Source organism: Spermophilus citellus, assembly GCF_964194105.1.
Source record: "Spermophilus citellus genome assembly, chromosome: 3".
NCBI classification, from domain to species: Eukaryota; Metazoa; Chordata; class Mammalia; order Rodentia; family Sciuridae; genus Spermophilus; species Spermophilus citellus.
The window spans coordinates 155,824,960-155,852,782 of record NC_138184.1 but is presented as its reverse complement, the minus strand read 5'-3'; the positions used below and the strand labels follow the sequence as shown (position 1 = coordinate 155,852,782).

Below are 27,823 nucleotides of genomic sequence, written 5' to 3'. Positions count from 1 at the left end.
AAAAGCTTCTTATAACATATTTCTCCTTCTGGTAGGCAATTGAATGAGGCCTTGGATTCCTGAGCATGCCTAACATCTTCTAAACTGTGCATTCTGGTTATATATAATATATAGCCCCTGGATAAGTGGTTCTTTCATGGACATCGGCAGGGCCTCTGCCTCATGACTGCCAATCAGCATCCCACAGAGGCTGTCCTGCTCATGGATGCCAGGTGTGAACTGTGAAGGGCAAACAGAGATGATTTGTTGGAAATTTAATCACAGCCAGTGTTAGAATTTTTTTGTGTGTGTGTGTGTGTGTGTGTGTGTGTGTGTGTGTGTGTGTGTGTGTATGTCTTTTTTGAAGATTGGAGCCCAAAAGCCTGGCTCACTAAGGCCTTGAACCAAAGGTAAGTAGTGAAACTGAAATCTATAAAGAATTTAGGTCTTGTTTTCTATGAGAATAAGGTTAATAGAATTTCAGTACCATTGCCCATAAGCAGCTTATTAAATTGGCCCGGAATCAAAAAATAATTACGCATGTTCCAACAGTTCATGGTACTCTTTTTTTTTTCTTGTTCAATCTTCTAAGTATAGCTCTGCCCCATATGATTTTTGGAACTCTGTATACTGAATTTTAATTGGCCTCATACATAAGCTATTTTGTAGACAGAATGTCCAGGCCCAAGAACTGTAGACTAAAACAAACTGGCCAACAAAGCTCATCTGTGAGCACTTGACAGGTATGTAAATATTCTTGTCACTCTCAATACCTTGGCCCTTACAGTTGGAGGATCTCCCCTTTATTGCAAAAGTCAACTCTAAGACTGCTTATTGTTTCACTAATATTCTGTTGGTAATATGCCACTTTGTAAAGCTTTCTTCATGAGTTCCAGAAAGCATTTGGCTCCCAACAATACAAAGGATCATTGCAAACATTTTTGGTCAGTTTTGATTGAATACAGATTGCAGGATTGTTTTGCTAGACCACATTATTCTTTCAAATGTTCCTTCAGTAGTCGCACATTACTTTCTAATGATAATCATTTGCATTTCCAGAACCCTTTTGCCCTAATATTTTACAATGTATCCATCTCTGTCTTCACTGTGCTTCTCTCTGGGTTGAGAGGAGGTCTGTATTTCCTGGTCTTGCAGGCCAACTTAACAAAAGGCTGCAAAGGATGAATATGAAGAGAAAACCAGGCAGCTTAGACTCTAAAGGGGGTTATGTGTATACAGCAAGGCTCCCATCCTCACAGAAGGAGAAAATTCTAAAGACAATCTATGAATTCTATTTCATCACCATATTAAAAAATTGTTTCTAACGTGACTGTTATGGCTCTCAGACTTCTTATATAATGTAAAAGGTAAACTGAAGGTTAGGCAATTCAGCTGAATGTTTGGTCCCAACCAGCTCCCAGTTTTTCTTTCATTGTCTGCCGCCTCCGCCCCCACATGCTTCCGTCTCACTCCACTTCTGGTGGTCCAGGGCTCACAGTGCAGATGTTTCTCCCACACAGTAGAAACGGTCCCTAATGTGTCTGCACACTTCCAGGTTTTGCTCATATGGGAAAAGGAAAAATTGGAGAGAAAGAATGAATTTCTGGATTGGTTTTATTTCCTTTTGAGCCTTTCAAAAGTGCTGAAATAGAGAAGAAAATTTAGACCTATTCACCTTTCCCACAATGCTAGCCATATAAGCCACTTATAAAATGATTTTCTTTTTTATTCTAATAAAATGCAAGTAAACAAATGAGGCTTTCTCTGCAATCTTTCAGAAAGCTCACGGTAGCAATTTCATCTTAGAAAGTTTTGCATAATTGTGTTTTTTTTAAAATAAGAGTTTTCATATAAATGGATCAGTTATTTAGAAAATTAGAGCATGTAATTTATTCCACATAAAACTTAAACACTGCATCCTATAATTGTCAAATAATTTTCATAAGGAGACAAATTTCCCTGTTCGAACAGTAGAATATGGGACCAGAATGCTGATAAAACAAGACTCATAAATATAGAAACAACTTTGTATTTCTCCATTGCCCCTCCATCTTCTCTGTGGAGATAGATATTTCTTTGTCCTTTGAGCATATCATGGACAACATTCTTTTAAAAATTTTTTTGTTTTAAGTAGTTATAAATGAGAATAGAATGCACTTATACACTTTGATGTATCATACACAGATGGGATATAATTTCTCATTTTTCTGATTATACATACTGCAGAATCACATTGGTCATACAGTCACATATATAATGTAATAATGTCTGCTTCATTCTTCTATCTTTCTTATCCCCACATCCCTTGCCTTCCCCTCCTTCACTTCCCTCTACCTAATCTAAGGTAATGCTATTCTTTTTTTTTTTTTTGCATTACAATTCTTAATACATATATATACCACAATTTTTGTATCTCTGTTTGTATATAAAGTGTGTTTACATCCAATTCAAGTCTTCATACATGTACTTTGTACAACATTCTTATTTTATGAGATTACTCTTTGATAATAAGACTCCTTAAATTAAAAAAAATTCTCAGTTCAGAACTATATCTCAATATCTATATTTGAAAAACAAAAAATTTTTTTGATTGTATGTGGTGCTGGGATCTAACCCATGGCATTGTCTATGCAGAGAAGCCCTCTTTCATTTTGCTACATCATCATCCCCAGCAAACTTTATTAGAGTTTCTCCTTTCTCAGCAGCTCCTATCCTCCCAATTTTCCCAGCTGTAGGTGTGAAGTGTCAAGTGAGGATGTATCTGTGGAAGAGAGAGAAGGAGAAGGAAGAGTTTGTTGTGTCCTGGGAATTTCATCTTGAGTTGTCTTTACTCTGCCAAATCTTCTCTCTCCTAAAGCCCAGAGCACAGTCCGGGTAAAAGCAGAAGGAAGAAGGGTCAAGAAAGGACTTTGCTAGCTACTTCTGATTTCACAGTTTCTCCCTTACCCTGGTAATGTTTAAAACTTATTACCCAATAGGACCAATCAGGTAAATTCCTGACAAGGATGATACCTCTCACACTGTAGCTTCTGGCTCTACCCTCTCACCAGCAAGTAGCATTACATCTGCAGCATCTCTGGGTCAACACTGTGTCTCCCATGTGTCATATTGCCTCTCACACCCTCTGCCTCCTTTTAGTGCTTGAGGAGCTTGCAAAGGAAGCCCACTATGAGTGTGGCAACTTTCCAAATGTAGCCTTTGGTCACTTAGCTAAACAGATATAGGACAAACAGAAGTCCATTCAAATAAGCCACAAACTTCAGAGAATGAAGAGTATGCTCTTATCAGATTCCTGAGAGGAAAGAGCCACATACAGTTCCCCTGTGGAGGGAGTGACAAATGGAAATTCATATCCCACCAACTCTCCATGGAAATTCCCTTATTCTCATCTTCTAAACTCTCAAATATTCATCAGCTTCTTAGTGAGTAAATTAAGATCTTAGAACCCCAAATACAGAGAATGTCTGTCCCTTATTGTTGCCTATAATCTTTTAATTTAGGATTGGTTGGCAAATATTATAATGCAGGTCAGCTACAACTGAGGCTGAAAGAGTTTCAGATTTTCTAAGGTTTTATATCCAGGCTTAAAAAAACTAATGAATACATTAATATTTATCAAGCACCTCCCATATGCTAGCTATTATTTTAGAAGTTGAAAAAAGAGAACTGTAAGAAAATAATAATTGTTGTTTTATGGACACTTAGTGAAGAAAACAAAAAATAAGTAAATCTAAAGCATAATAGATATGAAACAGAAATTTTCTTTGGAAAGCATGGGTGTATAAACACAGTGTGCCAAAAATTCAATGAGAAGGTGGCATTTGGTTAAAGACCTGTGAGGCAACAATGGGAGCCCCACTACCAACAAGAAAGGTGCCTTTTAACTATTGAACAATACAGGGAACAACAATATAGATTTGGGAACCAGAAAGCCCAAGCTTAGACTCATGCCATTTCCTGTGGTATAACTTCAAGTAAGTGTCTTAGTTTTCTAAGTTGAAAATGAGGTTATTATTTTTCACCCAAAAATTTTTTGTGAGGATTAAGCAAGCTATTATACAATCTAACAAACAGTTCCTAGCACTCTATGTTGTATTTTGTATCTCTTACTATGAATGAAAAGGAAATAAGGAAATGAATATGTCTTTAAAATTATAATTAGAGATATAAATTTGGTAAGTTTGAATTATAGATGAGGTTAGTTCTTTGAAATTGGATGATGATACCCAGGGAATAAATATGACAAATATGAAAAAATATTTAAGGATTAAGTTCTAAATCTTGAGCACTAAAGAATTAAAAAGTGTGGAAATGAGAAAAACCCAGCAAGAAGGACCCATATGTTCAACAAAAGAGGAAGTGAGTGCAGTGCTCAGGGAAGAAAGTATTTCAAAAAGACAAAGTTGTGATAGTGTCAAATGCCACTGAGAAGTCGAGTAAGGCCATGCCATGAGCTAAGGTTGGACTTCACATTGGCACTGTGCTGACTTTGATAAGGGTGATGTCAGTGGATTCCTGAGAGGCAGTCATGACTAAAGTGTGTCCAAGGAAAAATAGGAGGAGGAAAATTAGAAATGCTAATTATAGACAATGGTGTGAACGAAATTTGGGATAAAATGATGGGACGTATAATGTTAACTGTTACAGAAGCTGGACAAAGGAACAGTTTTCTTAAAATTGAAGGGAAACAACAAACAGCACTTTAGTTAACAGAAATGGTGGGGCAGATAAAGGGAAGTGTAGGAATTCTAAAGCCAAGTCCATGGAGGCTATGATGGTTGGGAGTCATGACAGAAGTTCAGAGTTTAGCCATGAGATCCTGGGAATTGTTTAATAAAAAGAGATGTGGATTATGAACTCCCATTTTTACCCCGTATACAGATTGCTGTGTCACCCACTTGAATCAATCTGTGAAATATGGTATAATAAGAACTATGTAATGTTTTGAACAACCAACAATAAAATAATTAAAAAAAAAAAGAGAGATGTGGATGATATCATTAGCTAGGTGCTGTTCTCTTTGGTGGCTTCTATTTTCTTTTTAATTCAGTGAAATAAGAAGGAGTTCATCAACCAACACCAAGAATGTGCTGAAAGTTTGAGGAGTATGAATTTATTGTTGGGGAATATGGACTGGGGAAGTTTAGGATGACACATGGACAGAATTAAGAGCTCACATGACATATGTAATCAGGAATAGATGAGACTGGTTTCATTGTTTTGTATATTTCTCTAACTATATTCACACACAAGGGTGCACACATAGGAGAGCTATGTAATTGGGTTAAATTTGCATTGTGATTTAATAAGACCAAAAGGGCAATGATTATAATTGACCTTGAAATTGAAAAAAATTATGAAAATTAGTAACCACATGAGGAAGAGATAGACAAATAAAACATGGTAGTTATGTCTCAGTGGGGCGGATGTTGGTGGTGGAATCCCAAAGGGAGTGAGCTTGAAAGAGGGAAAGCGGTGGTAAGATAATGGAATGCTTTGAGGTTAAGGTATTGGCAGGAATGCCATTCCTAGAAAAGGCACCGAGAATGACCTAAAGTGAATGACACAATCTTTAGGACAAAGATCCCAAGGACCTGAAATGCTAAGGTACTAGAGAGAATATTTATGTGGATATTGGATTCCTGAGAATTCGGACACAGTAATACTAGAGAAGGTAACCAGTTAAAATCTTTAAGAAATCCAGGAGTGGTAAGAACTGCAATAAAAAACAAACAAACAAACAAACAAAAAACCCTGACCTGGTTAATAATAGGATTTACAAATAGGGTTAACCGCAAGATATCCTAAAGGAGATAACCTATCAGCTCTTTTTTGTTTGTTTGTTATTTCTTCAGAATTTCTTTTTCTTTCTCAAACACTTGAGAAAACAAGATCTCGTTTTTATAAAAAAAATCAAAGGCTCCATATCATTGGAGAGCTAGAAGAAAAACTTAACTTTATACTATAATCACTGCTGGTTGAATTTAAATCTGCCAATAAATGTCAGGGATGACATCCTCTCTCCTATTAGCAACATCTATGATGCTTTCCACCTTCTATACCATTCTAGAGTTTCATGGGGACATATTGATATGTCTGTGACTTTTAATCATCAAGATACCTAAGTAAAGCTAATTTTTATACATGATCTTGGCTTGTCTTATATTCCAGCACAGAGAGGTAAGAATAGAAAAAGCAACTCCTTGTTGTATTTTTAAGCTGACAGTTTACATTTCTGAATAATTTTACTAGTTCTTTAAATGTTATTTATCATTCATATTAATAATCAAATTAAAACCTGAATGTTATCCTGATAAAGCAAGTGATTTACCTTGTGTTCTCTGACCTTCCCTGCGGCTGCACAGTGTACTTACATACACATGTATCAGATGACCTGAATATCCTGAGTTGTTTGCACAGTCTGTGTTCTCAAGATTTCCAGATGAGATATGCATTGAGCAGTTGTTTGCTTGTAATACCAAAGGAAATGCTTATTAAGGAACTACCTAAGATTTTGACTTATTTAAGTTTTACTCCTAAACAGTGGAAAGAAGGCCAAAGAAGTAATTTATCAACTAGTAAGTTAAAACGTGGTGGCCATAATAAGCACACATAAGATTCTTAAATGGATGAAGGAAATTATAATTTTTGTATCACCATTCCCTAGTTGGCAGATGTTTTTTTCTAATTGTCCCCATTGACTTGCTTCTAATGAACATATTGGAAAAACCTCATTATTACTGATGTAATTTAAATTATTGAAAAGTATGAATTTGATAAGAAATATAGTTTTAAAAGAATCTTAAGATGCAGAAATAATTTGGATTTACCTTTCATAGGATCATCCAAGTTGTAAGAGACTGTGGGCATCATCTGATTTAGGGCTTCCATTTTTCCATTACAGATATCAAGATAACAGACAACCAGACTGGGTTCTGAGGCTTGAGTTCTAAAGACTTCTCAGCCACTTTCTATCTATGATCAGAGTCAGATAGCTAGTAATTGATGTGAAAATATAAATACAATTAGTATATTAGTTTTTCACAGCCACACAAAAACCTGTCTTTAGGACTTATTTACTATATTCATATTGCCAATTACGTCATTTCTTTCCGGGAAAAATATTGTAAACTGCTCAAAAATGACCCCATGTATATTGCATAAATTTGTATTTTAAAGAAATTGAAAAAAGAATAGTTTCTTATATAGTGAGAAATTAAATTTCAGATGGAAGATCAACAATTACAAGCTCAAAAGGAAGCTTTTGAGTAATTAAATGTCGTAACACTGAGAGCATCATAATGTCTTAGTCAAACTAAATGTTTTTTTTTTTTTTACTCTTTCCTCTCTCCCTCCTTCCCTTCCCCCTTCCCTTATCTCTCTCTTTCTTTCTTTCTTAGCACTGAGAATTAAATACAGAGGCCCTCTATTTCGGCAACACAGACTCATCCCTTTTTATTTTTTGAAAGAGGGCCTTACCAAATGCCTGAAATTGACCTGGAATTTTGATCCTTCTTCTTTAGCCTCTTCAGTGGCTGGGATTATAATCCCAGCCACCATGATGAGCTTTAAAATAGATACTCAAAGCTGATCAATGATCAAAAACATTATCTTTCAAAGGTTTCAATAAGTTATTATTAATATTTTATTAGTAAAATTTTTATTAATAAAGGTTTTATTAGGCACTAATTCATTTTTTTATATTTGTTAAATCAATATATTTAGAATATAAGACATCACAAGTACACTTTAACATAGACACGTCTATTAGTGCTAAAGAATATGAAACAATTTTCCTGTCTCTAGGATACATATAAACAGCTTACATAATATTTGTCAATATAATGATTATTTAAATTATGTTCAAAACTCTTCCAAAAAAAAAATATTTCAAAATATAATCAAACCATATGTTCAAAGTAAATTTAAAAACCTCACACTGATAATCTAGAATCCAGAATATTAAAAATAACATACTCAGAATAATTATTTTTGATACATACTCACTGCTTTAATCAATTCCTTAGTCACTTCCATGCCCAATAGCTTTTCAGTGATGTTTTTAAGATGTTATTTCAGCATTAAAAATATTTTATGTATGCAGAACATGACTACTAATTATATGTCTAACAGAAATAATTTGAAAGAATTTCTCTGGCATTGGTTTCTTAATTTAGAATACCACTCTTGTCATCACACTGTTACACACCAAAATTTTGTGTTTATATTACAGAACAAAAATGTTGTGATCCTCAATATTAAACAAGTTATATGTTTAGCATAAATTTTCTTGGAGAAAAATTCAATACCTAATTGATTAAATATGCATTTTAATGGGGGGTGGTCATCAATGCAAATTTGTAGTCTGGTGACTTTTTGCATCTTGTAGACTACTGTACAGGCTTAAGCAAAACTTTCTAATGTTTTGAGTGATGGCTGGGGCCATGATTAAATGATCTTTTAACATCTGTTGCCTTTCCTGAAGGAGCTAGCTGTCCTTAGGGACTGAGTGTCCCAACTAGCATCACTTTACCAGTGAGTTAAAATGCATTCTGTGTACTGTCTCTCAAAAGGAGGGATTGTGCAGGCTATGAGTTTGAGAAAATAAAGGGAGGCATAAAAAAGGGGGCCCATTTAATTACTACCACTGCTTTCTAGTAAATCATATTCTATACACTAACATGTATGTACCATACCTTAAAGATTGCCACTCAGTGGTCCTACTGCAGTTCCTTATTAACCATTAAATTATTTGTCACTAGTAAAGTGAAATTTGGAAACCTCTAGTAAACAGTAATGCAAACTGATAATGTTAAATATAAGGAGGAAATTCATATATTTTGGTCATTAATTGAACATCTGATACACAGTTATGGACTGACATATTGTAGAATATCATGTCCCAGAGATGATTTAACTAAGTTTAACAAAGATGATTAGAAGAAATAAGATGATAGTGAAGTCAATGACATATAAATGGGAATAATTCTAGAGAAAATTGACAAACCAAGTATAGGGATGGCTTTTTCACATACATATGCCAAGCCTATTAATAAACTAGGGCATTACCATTCTTAAGTAGGAAGTTTAGAAGTGCAGAACTCACTTACTTTATTAACTAATCCTAGAACCAAAATATTTATCCTTCAAACTTTATTTTGTACCTTGAACATCAAATTAAATGGGAAATACTCTGAACAGAAAACCCTGAAACCACAATTATAAAGATTTTTGCTCTGGCTATCTGATAACATGAAACATAGATATACCATGAACTTTGAATTCAGAATTCAGAGAGTTTTAAAAAAATGGCCATTTATTGTATTTAAGTTATTTAACCTATTTCAGATTCAGAATTCTCTTCTGCAAAATGGTATTAACAGCACCTAATTAGCAAGATTTTAGACGCTAAATTAGATAAACATTGCTAATATACTACTACTCAATAAGTAAATGCTCCTTCCCATCTTTACGTACATTAGCAAAACTGTCCTCATTTGCATACGCTATTTGCATCTCTCTATTAGAAGTGGCAGGTTAGTCATGGGCCCTATTTTTAATGCTTTTCTCTCTTGAGAGAAAAAGGGAGGAAAAATTAAAATTCTTCCAGTCAACAGTAAACATAAATTACATGGTATCACTCAAGATCAATTTACAACATTACTAATAGTTATATTATCTGTCATCATGTGTTAAGAGCTCTGAAAGAGAAAACTAGGCTGGAAAATTAGCAGGGCTGAAGGTGAAGAATAAAGTGCACAGAGACCATAGGGACACTATTTATCTGGGGACCACATCTACTTACACAGGCCTGGAAAATCTGTGGCTTGAAAATATCTGCATTTCTAAAAGAAGACTATTCACAGTCATAGTGAATAAAGGCAAGAGAGAAAAAAGAAAACGTGGATAAGTTTGATCTTACTCAAAGAAAACTGAAAAAAGGATCTTTTAAATTATTTATTTCCATCATTAAACCTATTTTTAGATTACTCCTATAAAGCCCGTATATCAAGCATATATACGTATTTACGCATCACTTCTGGGGCAGCCATTAAACTTTCCTGACATGCTAAAATTTTATTTGAAGATTTGTGAAAAGTCTCTCTTCTTTGTCATTACTGAATTATACTACTTATTAGCTGAAATGTCTAGAATATAGAATCTGGGTCTTGACAATTTTTTATACTTTAAGTTCAGTAATTTCGAGCCAGTAGAGGGCTCCCTGCTGCAATGTGATTCTATAAATGTAAAGTCCAGCAAGAATTGTTAGTAATGAACCAAAGTAGGATTTAATATTAGTTATGGGCTTAAGTATTTGCTCCAACTCTGTGTTTAATTAAGAAGTATAAAAAAAGATGAAGTAAAGCCAAACCCTACTTCTGATGCTTGAGATATAATTTGGTAATTTTTCCATCATGCAAAATTTAATCTTTTATTGCTATTCCAATTTGACAATTTAATATGCATCAGTCCTGCAATATGAGCCTGCATAGACACCTGCAGTCTGGTTCTTTTAATAATTCCATACTTATTATTTTCTGTTCATTGTTTGATAAAGTATTTATTAAATGAGGCCAACCAACTGATCATCTCCTTAATCCAGTAATCAATACAATCAAAGCTCAGTGAAAGACATTATTTCTTTTTCAGTTTAGTACTTGTTACTTTTACTATTTAAATTGTAACTTGAAATCTAAAAAGTATTGGATGAAGAAAATACTTTTTTTCCCCACATTTTTTCAATCTTTTTTCTCTAAGCCTCATTCTGCATGTGTCTGTCAGTTCCCACTTAGTGAAATGCTTAGCAATTTTTGCATTCCCAATAATCAACATATACACAATACCTTGGGTAGTTTTACTTAGAGAATTTTATTAACACTATTTTGACAATTTTTAATAACATAGAATTACTGCATGCTCCTCAATCTTCCAAAAAAATTGAGCAAACATATTAGACATATGTATCACAAATTAGTCTGCTGAACAAACCAATTCTGTCAGATTTATTCATTTTCATTTCAATGATGTTTTTCTGCATCATGACACTTGGCATTACATAGTTTACAAAGGCAAATACAGTCTTAGGCAGACAACTATTGTAGTATGTCTTTTTGGCTACAAATCTGAATTTAAGCATAATTTTACCAAACATCAAAAAAAAAAGAGCATCCAACAATAGAACAATACAAATTCAATATTCATTCCTCTTTACTGTTGGTAAATTTCCTCCCTTCTTCTTATATGCATTGTCATAGATAGTACCAGTAAATATAACATCAGTATATTTGAAATCATTTGCTTTTCAATGATAGAGCAAAAGGAAAGTAATTGTTAATTGACTTTAATAGAAAATAATAAATGTAAAAAACAAGAATAAGTAAGCACATTTACTTTTCATTAGAGAAATCATCCCTATAAGCATTGTATAAGATAATTACATTTCCATATTCAGTGAATATATGTTGTAGCTATTAAAAATTGATTAAAACAAGCATGCTGTGTACACTTAGGTTATTTCCCAGGACCAGTGGCAAGAAGTTTCATGCTTCTTACTCCCCAGAATGTTATGCAAATGGAATAAAAAATCTAAAGAAATAAAACATAAAAAGAAAAAAATGAATTAATACTTATGTTCCACTGAGTTGCAAATATTTCCTAGGGGAAAATGAACATAAACATTTTAGACAGTTAAATTAGTTAAACTAAATCCAGAAATTGTTCACTCACAGCTTTTAGCCAATTTAACTTAAAACATGTTATGTGAAGACAGGAGTGGGAGTAAAATGTTTTGTTTTGTGTTTTTCTTCTCCCTTATGCTCACAGATCTGGGCCATTTCAAGGGATGGGCCTATCTGAGTAAGATACTGAACGAAATGGAACTTTGTTCTGGCATTTGGGGATATTGCATGTTGTATATGTTGTATGAAAAGATCTCATTGATTAAATAGTTCAGAAGCCTTTAGAAAAGGAGAAATTAAAACATTGTTCCTCTCGGAGGCAATATTATCTAGCCTATTATGAATTCCACCCAATATGAATTTGGTTTCAAGCATCATGGGTGATTTACCTTCTTTTAAAAAAATATTATTAACATATAAACCTAGCTGTAAAATTCTTTTTAAAGTTGAAGACATAACTAAATTATAATAGGTAGCCTCAGAGTGCATCAAGTTTGTTTCCTTGCTTTCAAATAACATCAGACACTCACAATAAATCACCAAAAATTATCCATGCAATTCTCTTGGTTTCTAGTTATCTTAGCAAGAAACAGTACACAATCCTCCTCAGAAAGAATTACAGTTGTAGGATTTTTTCATTCCACATAACCTGAATACCATGACCCCATAATGCATATATCTGTGCATTGAGGGTAGTTTTTGTACCATCAGGCTTTCACTAAACAAAACTTTTTCTCTTGCCTCTCCCTACTTTCCAATAAGTAAGCTAAAATTACTTCATGATCTCCATTTTATGTGGGTGAATATTAGAAAGATGATGAAAGAGAGCAATACTCAAACAGCTAGCTGTTAGGATAGGTGTGTGAGAGTTTCTCCATGTGTATTTTTGTGTGTGTGCAAAATACTTCTCTTAGCTCTTACAATATGGCCAGTTGCCTCTGGCTAGGAAGATGATAACTAGGCCTAGAAGATCCATTGGAATGTACAAAGGAAGAGCACTAATAATAAGATGGCGGCATGGAGTGTTCTGGGGTGAGAGACTGAGATGAAGCCAAGACCATTAGCTGAAAGCCATTAATTCACAGAAAATATCTTAAATTGCACAGTGTTTCCTATTAAGGCCTGAATAGGGAAAGAACATCACCATCACAACTAACAACAACAAAATCCTGCCAAACACTAATGTTTAGCTTTGTGAACTGCCTGGTTTCATCTGAACCTTATGGTTGTACCTTATGGATAAGGCAAACCTTATCCTTCATATCAGACAATTAGATGATTTTCTTCAAATCCCTGCATTCCTTTCAGATTAAAATACCCATAATATGAAAAAATACTAAAAAAGAAAGCCAGCAGTTATATTGAAGCAGAAGTCAAGAATAATATTAACATTATGGAGTTGCCTTGGAAGTCAAGTACAATATATTTAAAGGCTGGTTTTCATTTTGTTAGTCTTGACTGTAATTCAAGAGGAATGACCTCATGGGATTCCTCATGGTAGTGCCAGGTAAAATAATACCAAGATTAGGGTAGTATTTGTGAAAGCTCTTAGACCTGTGCAGTGAGTTGCTCTTGTCTCTGAAGATGGTTTACTGATGACAAGATAACCAAGAAGACAGCCTTTCAAAGGGGACAGAGATGACAAATCTATAACATCAAATCTATAATTAGTTTGGATCCAGAATATTCTTTGAGCAACTAATAGGTACTTTGTATTGTACAAGTTACTGAGACCAAAAATATATTTGGCAATAAAAGCTTTTATTAATTTTGAATATGGTGTCTATGGTCACAGGATTATCTCCATGGGGGGAGGCTCAGGAGAACTATTTCAGTGAAACCTGAAAAACTGTAAAGGTTTTTATGTCATATTTTCCTTTTCACTACTTCCAAAAGAATGGATAGTCTCTTTCAGACTATCTGTATCTGGATTTAATATTCAACATTATTTCGATTCCCAGTAATAGTTAAAATTCTGACCTAAATACAGAATGAAAATTGCAATTTTAGCTTATGTCTTTGTTATTAGTCCTCCACTTTACCACCAAGTCTTTCCACCTTTGAAACTATAATTTCAGTCCTTATTTCCTGCAGTCCTCATCCCGAATACAACTCAAAAAGACCTTCCCTTTTTTCAATTACTTAAAATTTCTCCAGCTTCCTACCAAAAATTCAGGGTTATATTTGCAGTTATATTCAGTAGGTTTGTTTATCTGTTTCAGGCTCCTGTGCATTATCCCTCCCTAAAGATGTAAAGCAGTTGAAGCTGGTGTGTCAGAATTGGATAACAGTAATGTGCAGTGGTGACCCTTGCTTAGGCCAGTCACTGTCTTGGGCGTCTTTACTAGATTATGATATCTATCATGACAAACTTCAGTCAACTGTATCAAGTTTGTTGATGAGGCAATGGAAAGTCAACTTTAAGTAGTTTATCGAGGAATCATACAACTACCAAATCTTAGACCTGGGATCATGCTTTACATTTATAGTGTCTCACAGAAAATTTAACTGTGAGACACTATAAATAAAGTCCATTCCATAAATATGAACATTCATAGTGAATTTATTTCCTTTTTTATAGTAATCACATGTATTTGCTTGAGTATAATAGGGATTGAACTAGGGGTGTTCTATCGCTGAACTACATCCACAGCTCTTATTTTTTTAAAATTTTGAGACAGGATCTCAATAAATTGCACACATACCCTTAAACTTGTGAGCCTCCTGCTTCAGTCTCCTGAGTAGCTGGGATTACAGGCCTGCACCACCACACCCAGGTGCTTAGATTTTTTTTTTTTTCACATCAGTAACTTCTAGGTTTCTGAGACCTTTTCATAATATCTTGAGGATACAAATTAGAATTCTTATGTATTGAAACCCAGATTGGTATGGAATGATAGAAATAAAATATCCTTCTAAAAATATGTATGACCCTGAAATTTTCACCCTGTGCTATTAGAAATATTCAAGCAAGGAATATTTACTGCTTTTATATTTTTATATATGCATAGATATATAAATTTAAATATGTTACATAAATAATTTTCTAACTCAAAATTACATAACATGGGCCCAACCATTGTTTATTGTAGGTGCTCCACTTAAAAATGTCCCATGTCTAACTTTTCTCTTGCCTTCGTATTAAGTTATTCATTTTTAGGTTTCCATGTTTATATTAAATGTGTCACATTAGATAATATTTCATTAACACATATTTCCATCAAATATTTGTAAAATGAAGCCAGCAGAATCTCTACTTTGGTTAGTGGAAGAATAAATGGAAATTGTAGCATTTAAAAAAATTTTTTTTGCAATATTCTTCTCTAATCTACAGATATGTGGTCCAGATACATACAAACTCAATGCACACTTTTTTTTCCCCCTAGGTCTGGGCAAGTCCCATGATTGTAGCAGCTGGATGCAAAATATGAAACAGAGGAAGTTCATTGTTAGAGTCAAACTCTCCTTGCACTAACACATCATTAGTGGCCCTTGTCTTCAGGCTATTTCCTTGGCTTCCCAGGGATTTCAACTCTGATGTTTGAACTCTGGCCTCTACAGATGCTCTCTCTGTTTCCACCACCTCTTTCCAAAAAGTTCATCAATTGGCAGGTGGCTAATCTGAGCAATAGTCCGTATTAAAACCAGTGGGACCTGGTGTTATTCTGTAGCTCCTCCCAGTCTTTCAGAGGCCTTATTCGATATGGCTCTTATGAGAGCAAATCAGGCATCCAATTGTGAAGGAGGGAGAAGAGAATCAGAGGAGGTATTTGTGTGCCCTCAAATTTTAAACCTTCAAATTACAAACAAAGCTAGTGGATTTATGTTGTGTCTATGTACATATGTGTGTTTGTTGGTTTGAGTAGACATTCTACTTATTAATAAATGACATAACAAGAAAAGAAAAAAATGTTACCCTGAGCAGTGGGAAGTTTCAATTATGTAGCAAAATCCCATAGCTTTTATGGAGGTGATAAAATAAAAAGGCTTCTTATGTCATTTAACCTTTACAAAAACTTACAAGTCAAATGAAAACTTTAAAGGACCTGAATTATTCACAAGAGAAACAAAATATCTGAAAATAGTTAAATTTATTTTGATTCTCAAGCATGTACTTATTATCATAAATATTTAAACAGAAAATACTGAGATGTCTCATTTATATATATGCCTACTGGCAGCAACAGTATAATTGTCTATGCATCCTTAATTGGCAATAATAGGAATGAATATGTTAAATGAGTGAAATCATTTTGTTGATAGGTAGAGGTGCTTATTCTACTTGTCAAGGAAGGAACTTGAATTATTTTAAATATCAAATAGCATTCTTGGGAAGATTACAGGATTAATCACTTTATAAAAAAATCATTGTTTAATTAACTATAAATTTACAGCTAAATTTGGATTTTTATATTGAATTACTAATATTCCCCTGGAATATATATTATCTCTAACAAATCATATATTTCCCATAAATACCAGAATATATTTTACCTAAAAATTATTTATTTGATACAATGAGGTCCATAACACTAGGTAACTGACTACTACTAAATAGGACTATAACAATCACTAGAGCAAAATATGTTTTAATTAAAACACATTAAACATGCATTATTTTTTATCAAATTTATTCAAAGTCAAATAAAACTCACTACTTGCAAAATATAATTTTTAACACAATGTTTTGGCCTTGGTAGGGGTGACCATTAACTGCTGTACAGTCAGAACTCAAAGAGAAATCAATCCTGAATTGCTACAAAATATCTCTATTTCTTATTATTTCAAAAGAGCAAATAAACACAAATATTACTGGAAAATAATTGGGGCCAAATGTACTGAAGGTCCTTTTGAAATTAAAACATCAGAAAGATATTAGGTAGTGACACATTTTTCCCGCTAGGATTTTTGTAACAACTTAGCAATAAATGTGAACTAAAAAGAAATTGAGAATTTTTTTTCTTAATTTCAGTATACTATATAAAGAACCAAAATAAGTCATATGAGGAAAGAGGCAAACAAAATTCTAAGAGAAATAATTTCCAGACACTATACACAATTTTTTTTATTTTTGTGTATTTCTATGCCTTATTCAACAAAAATAAAATCACAACTATTTTAAAAGTAAAATTGTAGGAGAACTTATTACTTAATTTTTAAAACAAGAATTTTAATGTTAAATTTTAAATACATATTCAAGTTCTTAGTTGAGGAAAAGCAATATAAAAATAAGGCTCATGTGAATTTCCATATATATATATATATATATATATATATATATATATATATATATATATATCAGTCATAAAATATCTACTGATCCTAATTTTTAAACAAGAGAATATACTAGATATACCATAATCAAGCTTTATAAGAACACAAAATAAACTTTAGAAGAGAGTTTTAAAATTCTTTAGATGACTTCTAAAAACTGAAAAATCCAATATTTAATTATTTTACTACTCAGTAGAGACAAAGGACACATAATTAGAGTGAAAAAGTATCCTCTTTATTTACACAACAAATGCAGTATCATTCATTTCAACCACTTCTTCAGTTCCCCAGAGCTGAGTCTCTCTTTTGGAGGATAGTTTGTTCACTTCTAAAAGTCTAAAGTGCCCAAGAAGGTCCACCCTTTTCAACAATAATCCTAAAGACTATCTTGTTCTGTGCAGAACACATTTGAGCTACCAGTGTAATACTTGAAAACCATAAACATTACTAGGAAGATTAGAGATCACATCAAGGTCTCTAAAGCCCACCTACAATCCAGAGGACATATTTGAAGACAGTTGGCATGAATTAGCTACCGTGCATGCAAACCCATCTGGTTAAAATTGTATAAACCATAATTAGCATAAAGTGAAAATACATGCTACTTTTCTCAAAAACATCTGTGGAGTTTTCATCTTTGAATTCAGAGTTTGAATAAAAGTATCTTTACTGACGTACAACTTCAGAAGTTTCCAGTATTGCCAACCCTTTTAGAGTATGGCAATCTGTTAATATCAATTTTAACACTGTCTTTGATTAATCACTGGATTCTTACTTTGCCTTACGAACAATGATACATTTCAATTTTGATTTTTTCCCCAGGAAAATTTCTTTATATTTTGGTATGTATAGTCTCCATATCCTGGTGTCCTCCTCAATTTTTCCAGGTTAGATTTTAGGTTTTGTTGTTGTTGTTTTTAAGTTTGAAGTTTGTCAAAAGGACAAAGAAATGCCTAGGTCACCTCAACTACCACCTTGAGAAAAATTAAGAGAGAAGCAAAGTCACTGAGACAGGATTTATGTTCACTGGGTGGCCAGAACATGTCCCATGTTAAAACTTATGCTTGATTTTATGTTTCTAATTAGCTAAGTTTTTAATACCATAGAAGAATAAGACCTTGTAGCACCTTTTCTTTAACTACAGGAGAGAAACAGTAAGGATACATAAAGAGAGTTTGAATAAAGTCAAATTAATAAAGGATCACATATCATTTTTGAGAAGTTATGGGGAATGCTGACAACTGTGCTGGGGAAATCAGGAAAGATAGCATATTTTCCAGAAACAATAATTTTTCTATAATAATCTTTCACTTGTACTCACCATAGAGCCTCATTTTTCCCCCTTTTTATAGATTTGAGAATGAAATTTTAGAAAAACAAAAGGCAATCAAAAACTTTAAGGATGGCCTGTTTAGTTTATTAAAAGTTGGGAACAAAATAATAATAGAATAAATAACAAGGCACTTAATTACTTTACCTAGTTTGAGTCTGTACTAAGACTTTATTAAAATTAGAGATGGGTGAACCACTCAGAATAAAACAAGTCCATGCTCTAAAACCAAACCCCGAACTTTTTCTTTTTAAGTATAAGTTAATTTAGTGAATTTAAAATTTATTATTCAAATTTATTTTTACTTCCATATTTCTGCAAAAATGTTATGATTACAATTTTAAGTAAAATTTTATTTAATTTTTTGAGTATGCTTACCATCACAAAATTGTTTTGTGTCCCGCATGTTTTGAAAATAAAAATATTTGAATAAAATTAGCTACATTAATCATAATCCTTAAGGGTCCTAATAGAACTTTCTCTAATGGTGAGAAATACGATGTATAGCTTAGAAATCAAAGTGATAGTCCTTTATCAACCCTTTTATTTCTGACTACATAAATTCAAAACATTTATCTTCTAAAATTGGAACTGTTTTGACAAAAATTATCAATGATATCATTCAGTCATAATTTGCCAAAATGCCGTTTATGTGCTAAATGAGTGGTAACCAGCCCTTTCCACCAATAATCCTATCACAACAGCACATTGATCTTTCAGTGTATTCAAAGCAAATGCTTCTAGCATCTCTGACATTAAAAAGAAAAAAGAGCTAAGGTTTCTCACATAGATAACGATTTTTAAAACTTGATGTACAAAAACAGAATGTAGAAGATTATGTGTTTACACATGCACAATACCATTCAGTACTGCTTATCCAGGATATTTACTGTGTCATCAAAAATATTTTTTTGTATTTGTCTTCTATCTAGGAAACAAAAAGAACATCTCTTAAAACAAATTCATTTTTAGAAGAAAAAATGTCATGTTTATAGAAAAAAATAGTGATGTCTAGTTTTAAAAATAGGATAGTCTATCTTGGAAAGATGTGTTTTGAAAAGGCCCTTTCCTAGTGTTTTTGCTTGTGTCAAAGGGATGATTAGAGTATATGGGAACCTCCCAGAGTAGGCTAATAGAAAGCCAACAGCCCACATATGGCTTGCAGGTTGGGGGAATTCTCTGTGTTCTGCCAGAGATGGGACTGCCCAAATGGTTTCTCGCGTAAATCCCAAGTCATAAACTGCATCCTACTAGGCCAGCCATGCCAGAACTGGACCCAAGGGTATACACAGTCTTGGCTGATGGGAAACAATGACTGCTTCCTAAGGAAGCCACAGCTGCTTTTCTAAGAGACACCCCAGATGCCTGAATTTTCCCTTACTTTCCATTTTTGACTACCTGTTCTGGCAATAGTTCCAACAAAGGGAGAGGCAGGCAGCAGGCACCCAGCTGTTTTCAATAAGGCTTGGCAACTTAGGTACTGATTACATAAACACTACAGACATTCAGAGAGCATATTTTCTAGCTTTTAAGCTATAAAAAAGGTGTGAACCCATACCAACACCCGACGTTTTGTTTGTTCCAAATAAGATGAAGAAGAAGATGATGATGATAAGAGCTTTAATTATGAAACAAAGATTAGTAGAGACAACATGATATTGCAAACTGTTAGGAAGAAGTTCAAATTATACAAAGTTTTGGAAAGATATGAAATCTCCATGTTTGAAGGGCAAGGAGAAACATAAAAACCACTTCTATATATTCTCCCATTCTTCTATTATCTATTATAATAATCTTCCACATTAATATTGAATTCCCTACATCTGAAACAGTTCAAAATAATTGTTTGTATTTACACAGACCTTCATCCAGGATGATCCTGAGCAACCTAATGAATACAATATATAGGCATTTCTTAAGTGGTACTGTCTCTTGAAATATTCTTTGACATATGTAGAAAGAAATACATTAAGCAATGCTGAATTAATTCTGAGAAATACCAACATAATGGAATGATAAATTGTTAAAGTAGGCAATCAACAGGAAAATTCCAAAAGAAGGGATGGAATTTGAAGGACATAATGAAGGAAGGAAGAAAAAAAAATATTACTCAGCCTTAAAGAAGAATGAAATTATGGCATTTGCAGGTAAATGGATGGAGGTGGAGAATATTATGCTAAGCAAAATAAGCCAGTCCCTCCAAACCAAAGCCCAATGTTTTCTCTGATATGTGGATACCAATCTATAATGGGGGGATGGGTGGGGCTAGGGAAATATGAATGAATTTTGGATTGGATAGAAAGGAGTACATGGAGGGGAGTGGGTATGGGGGTAGGAATAATGGTGGAATGTATGGATATCATTACCCTATATACATATATGATTGCATGAACAGTGTGCCTCTATATCCAGTACAGCCAGAGAAATGAGAAGTTGTGCTCCATTTGTGTACAATGAGTTGAAATGTATTCTGCTGTCATCATGTGTAACTAATTAGAACATTTTTTTTTTAAAGTCTTTTAAGGGCGGGGACTGTAGTTTAGCTGTAGAGAGCTCGCCTAGCATGTGCAAAGCCCTGGGTTTGATCCTCAGCCCACATAAAAATAAATAAATAAAATAAAGGTATTGTGTCCAACTACAACTAAAAAATAAATTTTGTTTTTAAAAAAGTCTTTTAAGAAAACATTTGCACACATATGAAGTATGTGTAGAGGCTAAAAAGGAAAGACAGAGAGAGATACCCAAGTCATCAATTCCTAGGTATCAACATCTCTAATTAAAAAAAAAAAAAAGAACTAAATAGTAGAAAGATCAATAGAGTAAGAGTAGAGGGGAGGGGACAGAGGCTGGAAGAATGGGGAAGGGATAGGAAAATGCTGGGGACTGAATTCCAACAAATTATATTCCATGCTTTCATAATTATGTCAAAATGAATCCTTTTGTTATATATAACTAAAAGAACCAATAAAAATAATTTAAAAAATTATCTCCAATCTCCATGGACACAAGCTGGTCTCCTGGCATTCTTCTGCCTGAAATTTTACAAAGTTAGGGCAAACTGGACTCATCTTTGACAAGTGACCCAGTGGTGATTGCCAGAAAGATGAGAGGCAACATTTCAGCAGGGACAGTGACCCTCACACTTTTCAGAGGAACATACTGAAGAAAAACCAGTCATGGAAAGTTGTAGTGAGTTTTAGGGACAACAGAAGTTTTGGAGGTAAATATTTTGTTTGTTTGTCTTTATAGTTGAAGAAACACAGTTTGTACATTAAAATATTGTCTTGGTTGCTTCACAAAATAAAAACTTCAAAATGTTTACCTTTTATCTAGTCCATAATTTGTTGTTGCTCATTTCACTGATGAAAGAAAGGAGGGAAGGAGTGAGAGAGAGGGAATGAATTACTAGGATTCTTAAAAACAATTATGTTAAAAATAAGCAGGAAAGTTTTAATATAAAATATTGAATAAAGGACAAATTATACTTTAGTACAGTATGAGTGTTCAGAAAGGGACTTTGTAGCTTCAAATGTGTTTATTATTTTTGTCAAAAGGTATCTTTTATGGATTCTGGGGAAATGTGTTAATAATTGTGGTGAATAAGTAGGGAGCAAGTGGAACCTCCTTGGTCAGCTTCTGAAGTTAGCATGTGCAACAAAATTGTCCAGATGTCAGTTACCCTAGAAGATCCTTAAATATCCCCCATAGCACAATAAACATGGTTTGGATACACAATCTTATGGTAATTCTTTCACATACTCAAGTTTGAGAACCACTATGGTAGACTGAAGACATTGACCAAAGTAAAATCTATACGTAGATGTGTGACAGCTGAACATAAATCTGATTGTAGGTAAGTTGTAAAATTCTCATCAGAGAACAGAGAAATGGATAATAAATTCTAGCATGCTTATGTTTATGAGGAGGGTTTACTCCATGTGTTTGAAATTATTTATGTTACTCTAGTACATGTTAAATGTATGTAATTGTTTTGTGAGGATCAAATAAGATAGTGGAATACATCTTGATGTTAGCGGTAAATTCCAATTTTTGAGAGTAGCTTAATTGTGCAAATGATGTTACTGTACTTTATCTTCATATCCAGGAGAATATTCAGTTTGGCTTCTTTGATGTAAAAGCTTTTGTTTTAAAATGATGTTTTAACTGCCTGTATTTTTTTTCTATTGCTACTTCTGCATCTTTGACAGCAATGATTGTATAAGAGCCTAGGCAGGCAGAAGTTTAATTTCAAACATTTAAATGAATAAATTCAATATAAATTCTGTCACACCAAATGTAACATATCAAGAATTTGTTATAAGCAGAGTTAGCCAATTTTAGATTTAAACTCTTTTTCTTTACCTAATCATGATCCTCTGCAATAATCCAGTCTACCAGAGTGTACTTACTTCAGGGATTCCCCTTTTTATAAAGCAAGAGTCAGAGAGAAACTTCCAGAATCCTAGCACAAAGATATTGCTGTGATCCTTAACAATTTCACCAGAATAAATATTGATTAAATTGCATTATAATGGGTTAAATTTCTCCATACTCTAATCAAAAGAAAGAACGCATTCAGAAATAGTCTTTGTAATTTTTTTTTTCTTTGCTGTGGTGAAGTGAGCTACAAGCTCCCATAAGACCTAAAGACTGAACACTGCTTGGGTATAGACCAGAATTCTCCCACATGGGTTTGGTGGCTGGGTCAGTCAGAATGATATTAGTATGTTTAATTTTCAAAACACATATAGTTGGAACAGATGTGTTTTATAAGGACTGCAAAATGAAGTCCATGAATAAGGAGGCCTGGGTAATGTTTTAGTAAAATATGGTTAGAGATCACTCTATGAAACTAATTCCTGCTGATAATCATAACTTGCCTCTGTGAAAACTAGTTTATAATATTTGTGCATAACACTATTGAGAATATCCAAGCTACCAAGATTTGAAACACTACAGCAGGAGCTCCAGAACTTTATGTAAATTAACCCCGCAACATGGAACACATTAACTTGAGGGTTTTGGGAATTTGGAATTCTGAATGCCTAGGATGTGGGTTTAATTGAAATGCAGTATTATGACAATCAGTTTTCCTCTGGAGACAGAAGTTTTTAAGGTGCATGCAAATGTATAATTGAGCATTGACATATTACATCATGGCGATACATTTTAAACAAGCCATACCTGCTTTATAATATTTACTTCATGAAATACCCCTGGATATTCAAAGATTGTTCCTTTAGAGTCCAGCCGTCTGAATAAATGAACAGTGTGCAGAGGTGAGCCAGTCAATTCTCAGGTGAGGCCAGGCCTCAAAGGCTCACACAAACACAAAGCCCCTCTTCTGGAAAAAACGTTTCTGGGTTTTCAACATAAATCAAGGTCAACACATAACACAATCATATTCTAGTGCATTGAAAAGCTGGAAAACAGTGTAACTGGGACTGTGATGCTTCCAGAAAATTTGTAGGCCAAACAGCAATCAGAAAGAGAATTCAGGAATTTGTGTTCAAACCCCATGCCTGTGAAGGGGTTGCCTGCTCTCCTGGGGAAATTTTAAGTGGGTGTTAGAAAGGGACACTTACTCCATATTTACTCCATGGCTAAGATTTTACAGACTTTCTTATTCTTACTAAAAAAAAAAAAAAAAAAAAAAAAAAAAAAAAAAAAAGGGCTGGTGATTTGGCTCAAGCGGTAACGCACTCACCTGGCATGTGCAAGGTGCTGGGTTCGATTCTCAGCACCACATAAAAATAAAGATGTTGTGTCCACCAAAAACTAAAAAATAAATATTAAAAAATTCTCTCTCTCAAAAAAAAAAAAAAAAACTAAACAAACAAACCCCAATAACAACTATGGACACAGTGGGAGGTAATACTAAATTCCAAGAGCCTTGATTTTCACACTGAAAATTAACTAATACTTTTGTGGTACAAAATGAGCCAAATCTTTTGGTGGTGATCCTATGTGTATCACTCACAAAGAGTGGTAATAATAAGATATAAAACAATGACCAAAAATTTTGAAGGGTTACCAAAATTCTATGTAATAGTAAAAACTATGCTTGGTAAAATTGCATACTGGATTCAACTATATGGCAGATAAACTAAACATTTTTATTGTTCTATTTAAACATATAAAGCATCAAATTAACAGTTGCTTATTGCATCACAGAATTAAAAGCTCTATGATCAATAAACAAATATCTATTGAGTAAGCACTATATTCTTAGAATCTACTAGAATGAAAGTGACAGAGAAATTTTTTATCCATATTCCAAAATACTCTTGACAATGTTGAGAAAATGCAAGATATAGATACATCACATATTAAGAAAAGGACTAGTAATTCCTATAAAGTAACATATTACATAGTCATTTTTTTTCTATTACAAGTACATTGAAATACTAGATAAAAACAGCCTTTGAAGACCTAATGTATACCTTATCTCAAAAAAAAATAAATAAATAAATAAATTCTGGATTCTAGGCTGAAAGAACAAGAGATGAAAGGAACAGAAAACTGAAGCCTTGATGCTCTGCTCAGGCCATGAAATATAGCTGTGATTATTGGGAAGTTGTGGTAACTGGAAATAATCCTAAGAATGATCCTACAAATAATCCATGAAAAGGTACTATAAAAACAACCACTGGCCCAGAGAAGTAGTAAGGAAGTTTTTAGTTCACTCCATGCTGCTGATGGGGAAATTTTGTGGAAACCGAAAAGCTGAAATTTTCTACAATGGGAGTGAAAATTAACATAAATTTCCGTCTCTCACATGAAATTGCTGAGGACCAGAAGAAAGAAATAAGTGTTAAGTAACAGAAAGATCTTTCATAAACCAAGGCATATAAGAAGCCCAGGGATATAACAATCCCAGCTGAGTATGAGCTAATATAACATGCCTGAGTGCATGTGAGCACACACAAAGACATCGTAGACATCATAGGATTTAACCTATGGGAAAAATGGAGAATTTAAACCACAAATATAATAAGTGATGATAAAGTTGGAAATAGAAATTAAGAATTTTTAAAAGTTTTAAAGAGATCCAAAAATAATAGAAAGAGGGAAAAACAAAAAAAGTGATAAAATAAAAAGTAATAGGTACATTTAAACAAAAACCAAAATACCTCAAAATGTAGTTGTTAAAATGAAAATCAAAAAAAACAATAAAAATAAAGTTATTAATTTAAAAGATAAAAAAAAATCACCAAGAGTTAAAGAAGATATGAAAATGAGTTGGAAATATGGAATATAAATAAGAAATTTAAGATGTGTTAAAGCTCAAGAGAGGAAATAGAATGGTGAAGAGGTAACATTAGAAGTGATAATGGATAGTAATATTTCAGAACTGGAGAAAAAAAGGAGACAAGTATCCCCTTAAGCATTAAAATGAATCCCAAGAAGCTTAAAAAGAAAGAAAAAGTTCAGATATATTTTAGTGAAACTACAAAATGCAGGAAAAGAGGATAAATCTGAATGGAAACCAGACAGGCATATTATATTACCAGGAAAAATATAAATATTGCTATGTAGGACTTTAAATAAGAAGGACATACTTTGAAATCTCCACACATCTCTTTAAATTTCATGTGTCAACCTGAAACTCCACAGCAGACAGCCTGAGAAAGATTAAGGGCATACAGGGAACATTTTCAGATGAACAGAATCAATTCGCTAATCACAAACCATTGCTGATTAATTGCAGAAGGATTTATACTTCAGAAAGAATGAAGTTAAACAGGAAATAAAGATGATAGATAGAAAATAGAAAAGAAAAAGGAAATCACAATGCAATGGGCGAGGGGAGATTTTGATAAAGCAAGATTTGATAAAGATTTTGAGCCCTGACTCATTTATAATAAATTGAGCAATAAAATTCAATAGTAACTAGTAGAATTAACACTAGGTAGAATTAAATACTACAATATTGAAGAAAAATGTATTAGATTTAAAGCATTACTAAATCCACTGAACATTAAAAATGTAAGATTAATCACTAACAGAATTGAAATTATGACTTCCAAATTAGTAAAACACAAGTTTATAAACACACACACACACACACACACACACACACACACACTCACACACACAAAGCATAGTGAATGTACTATATTGTATGATGCAAGGAGGGAGAGAAATAAAAGTACAGAAAATGTATTACAGATTAAAATTGAAAAACAAAATAATAGAGATGATATCAAATATATTAGGGATTGAAACATATGCAAATGAATTTTACTTACCAAATAAAGGAGATTCTCAGAATCTCAGATTAAATAAAAATTTTCTATCATGTGTATATGTATGTATAAACACAGATACATAAAATACATGTATACATACGTATACATAACACCTCATAAAACAGATACCTGTATATAAACTTACAATGATGTAGAAATGTTTAAAGAAAAATGACAAAATATGTTAAGACAATTGAGTAAAAGAATATCAATGAATATTTAAAAAGTTAGATTTAAAGCAAAACATTTTAATTATAGAACATCATCACTTAATATTACAATGTTGAAAAAGAGCAATTATATATAATTCCATCCTGTATCTGAATATGCCAAACAATATTAAATCAATGCACACAAGATAAAAATGAAAGAATTATAAAAATGAATCAAGTTCCTAAATAACTGGAAATTTTAGCATGTATTTCTCAGAAATGTATAGTTTTAGCAGCAAGAATTCTAATAAGAAAATAGATTTAGGCATGATTAAACACACATCCATATATACACATGTATGCATCTATTACATATATTTAAAATTCATACTAAATAATTAGAGAATATTATTTTCAAGCACATGTGAATTATATTTTAAAGTCCATTTAGTAAGAAATAAAAGATGTTACTTTTAAACCAAAAAGAAATATACAAACAAATCAATTTTTATGCACATAAGAAGTTGTTGAGATGAACCCAACTACTATGTATAACTATAAAGCTCTAATAAAAAAAAAAACAATGTATACACAAAATTTTTAAAAAGAAATATACAGATCACAGTTTCTGATAAAATGAATACTAATATAAAACTATTACAAAATTAGTAAAAACAAAATACCACTATCTAATCAACATACTGTTATTTTTTTGTTCTGTATAATGTACAAGAGGGTATTATATATAACTAAATGACAAATTAAATATCAAATATCAAACTTATAGGATGCATCTGAAATACAGAAAGGAATTATTAGACTTAAACCAATTATAAAATATATATAAAGTATGATATACACAACCAATTAAATATTGCAAGTTAAAAACTAAAATTTCATTTTTCCAGAGTGGATAAATTTTAATAAAGTTGAGTGGAAAACATAACTACAGTGTCATTTGTATTGTTTTCTTTTCTGTCAGTGTGGGGGTCCTCAGATCCAATGTCACTCTCAGGCACACAGAAGTATTACCTGTGTCTAGAAGATTTCCTAAATAATTCAGAGCCTTACATAGCCTAGGCAAGTGCTTTACCACTGAGTCACATCCCCAGTCCCTGTATAATTTTTTAAAAAGCAGAATACACTGCTATATATTAA

At 32.9% G+C, this 27,823-nt stretch overlaps 1 protein-coding gene across 1 annotated transcript in view; it reads right to left on the bottom strand.

Moving 5' to 3' along the window:
- Positions 1–10,897: 10,897 nt before the first annotated feature.
- The window catches only part of AGMO (alkylglycerol monooxygenase), a 334,485-nt gene continuing 317,559 nt past the window's right edge, over positions 10,898–27,823 (bottom strand). Inside the window, exon 13 of the mRNA XM_081287289.1 lies at positions 10,898–11,565. Coding sequence (XP_081143415.1) covers positions 11,491–11,565 — 75 coding nt within the window. The 3' untranslated portion in view covers positions 10,898–11,490. The remainder of the gene's footprint in view (positions 11,566–27,823) is intronic.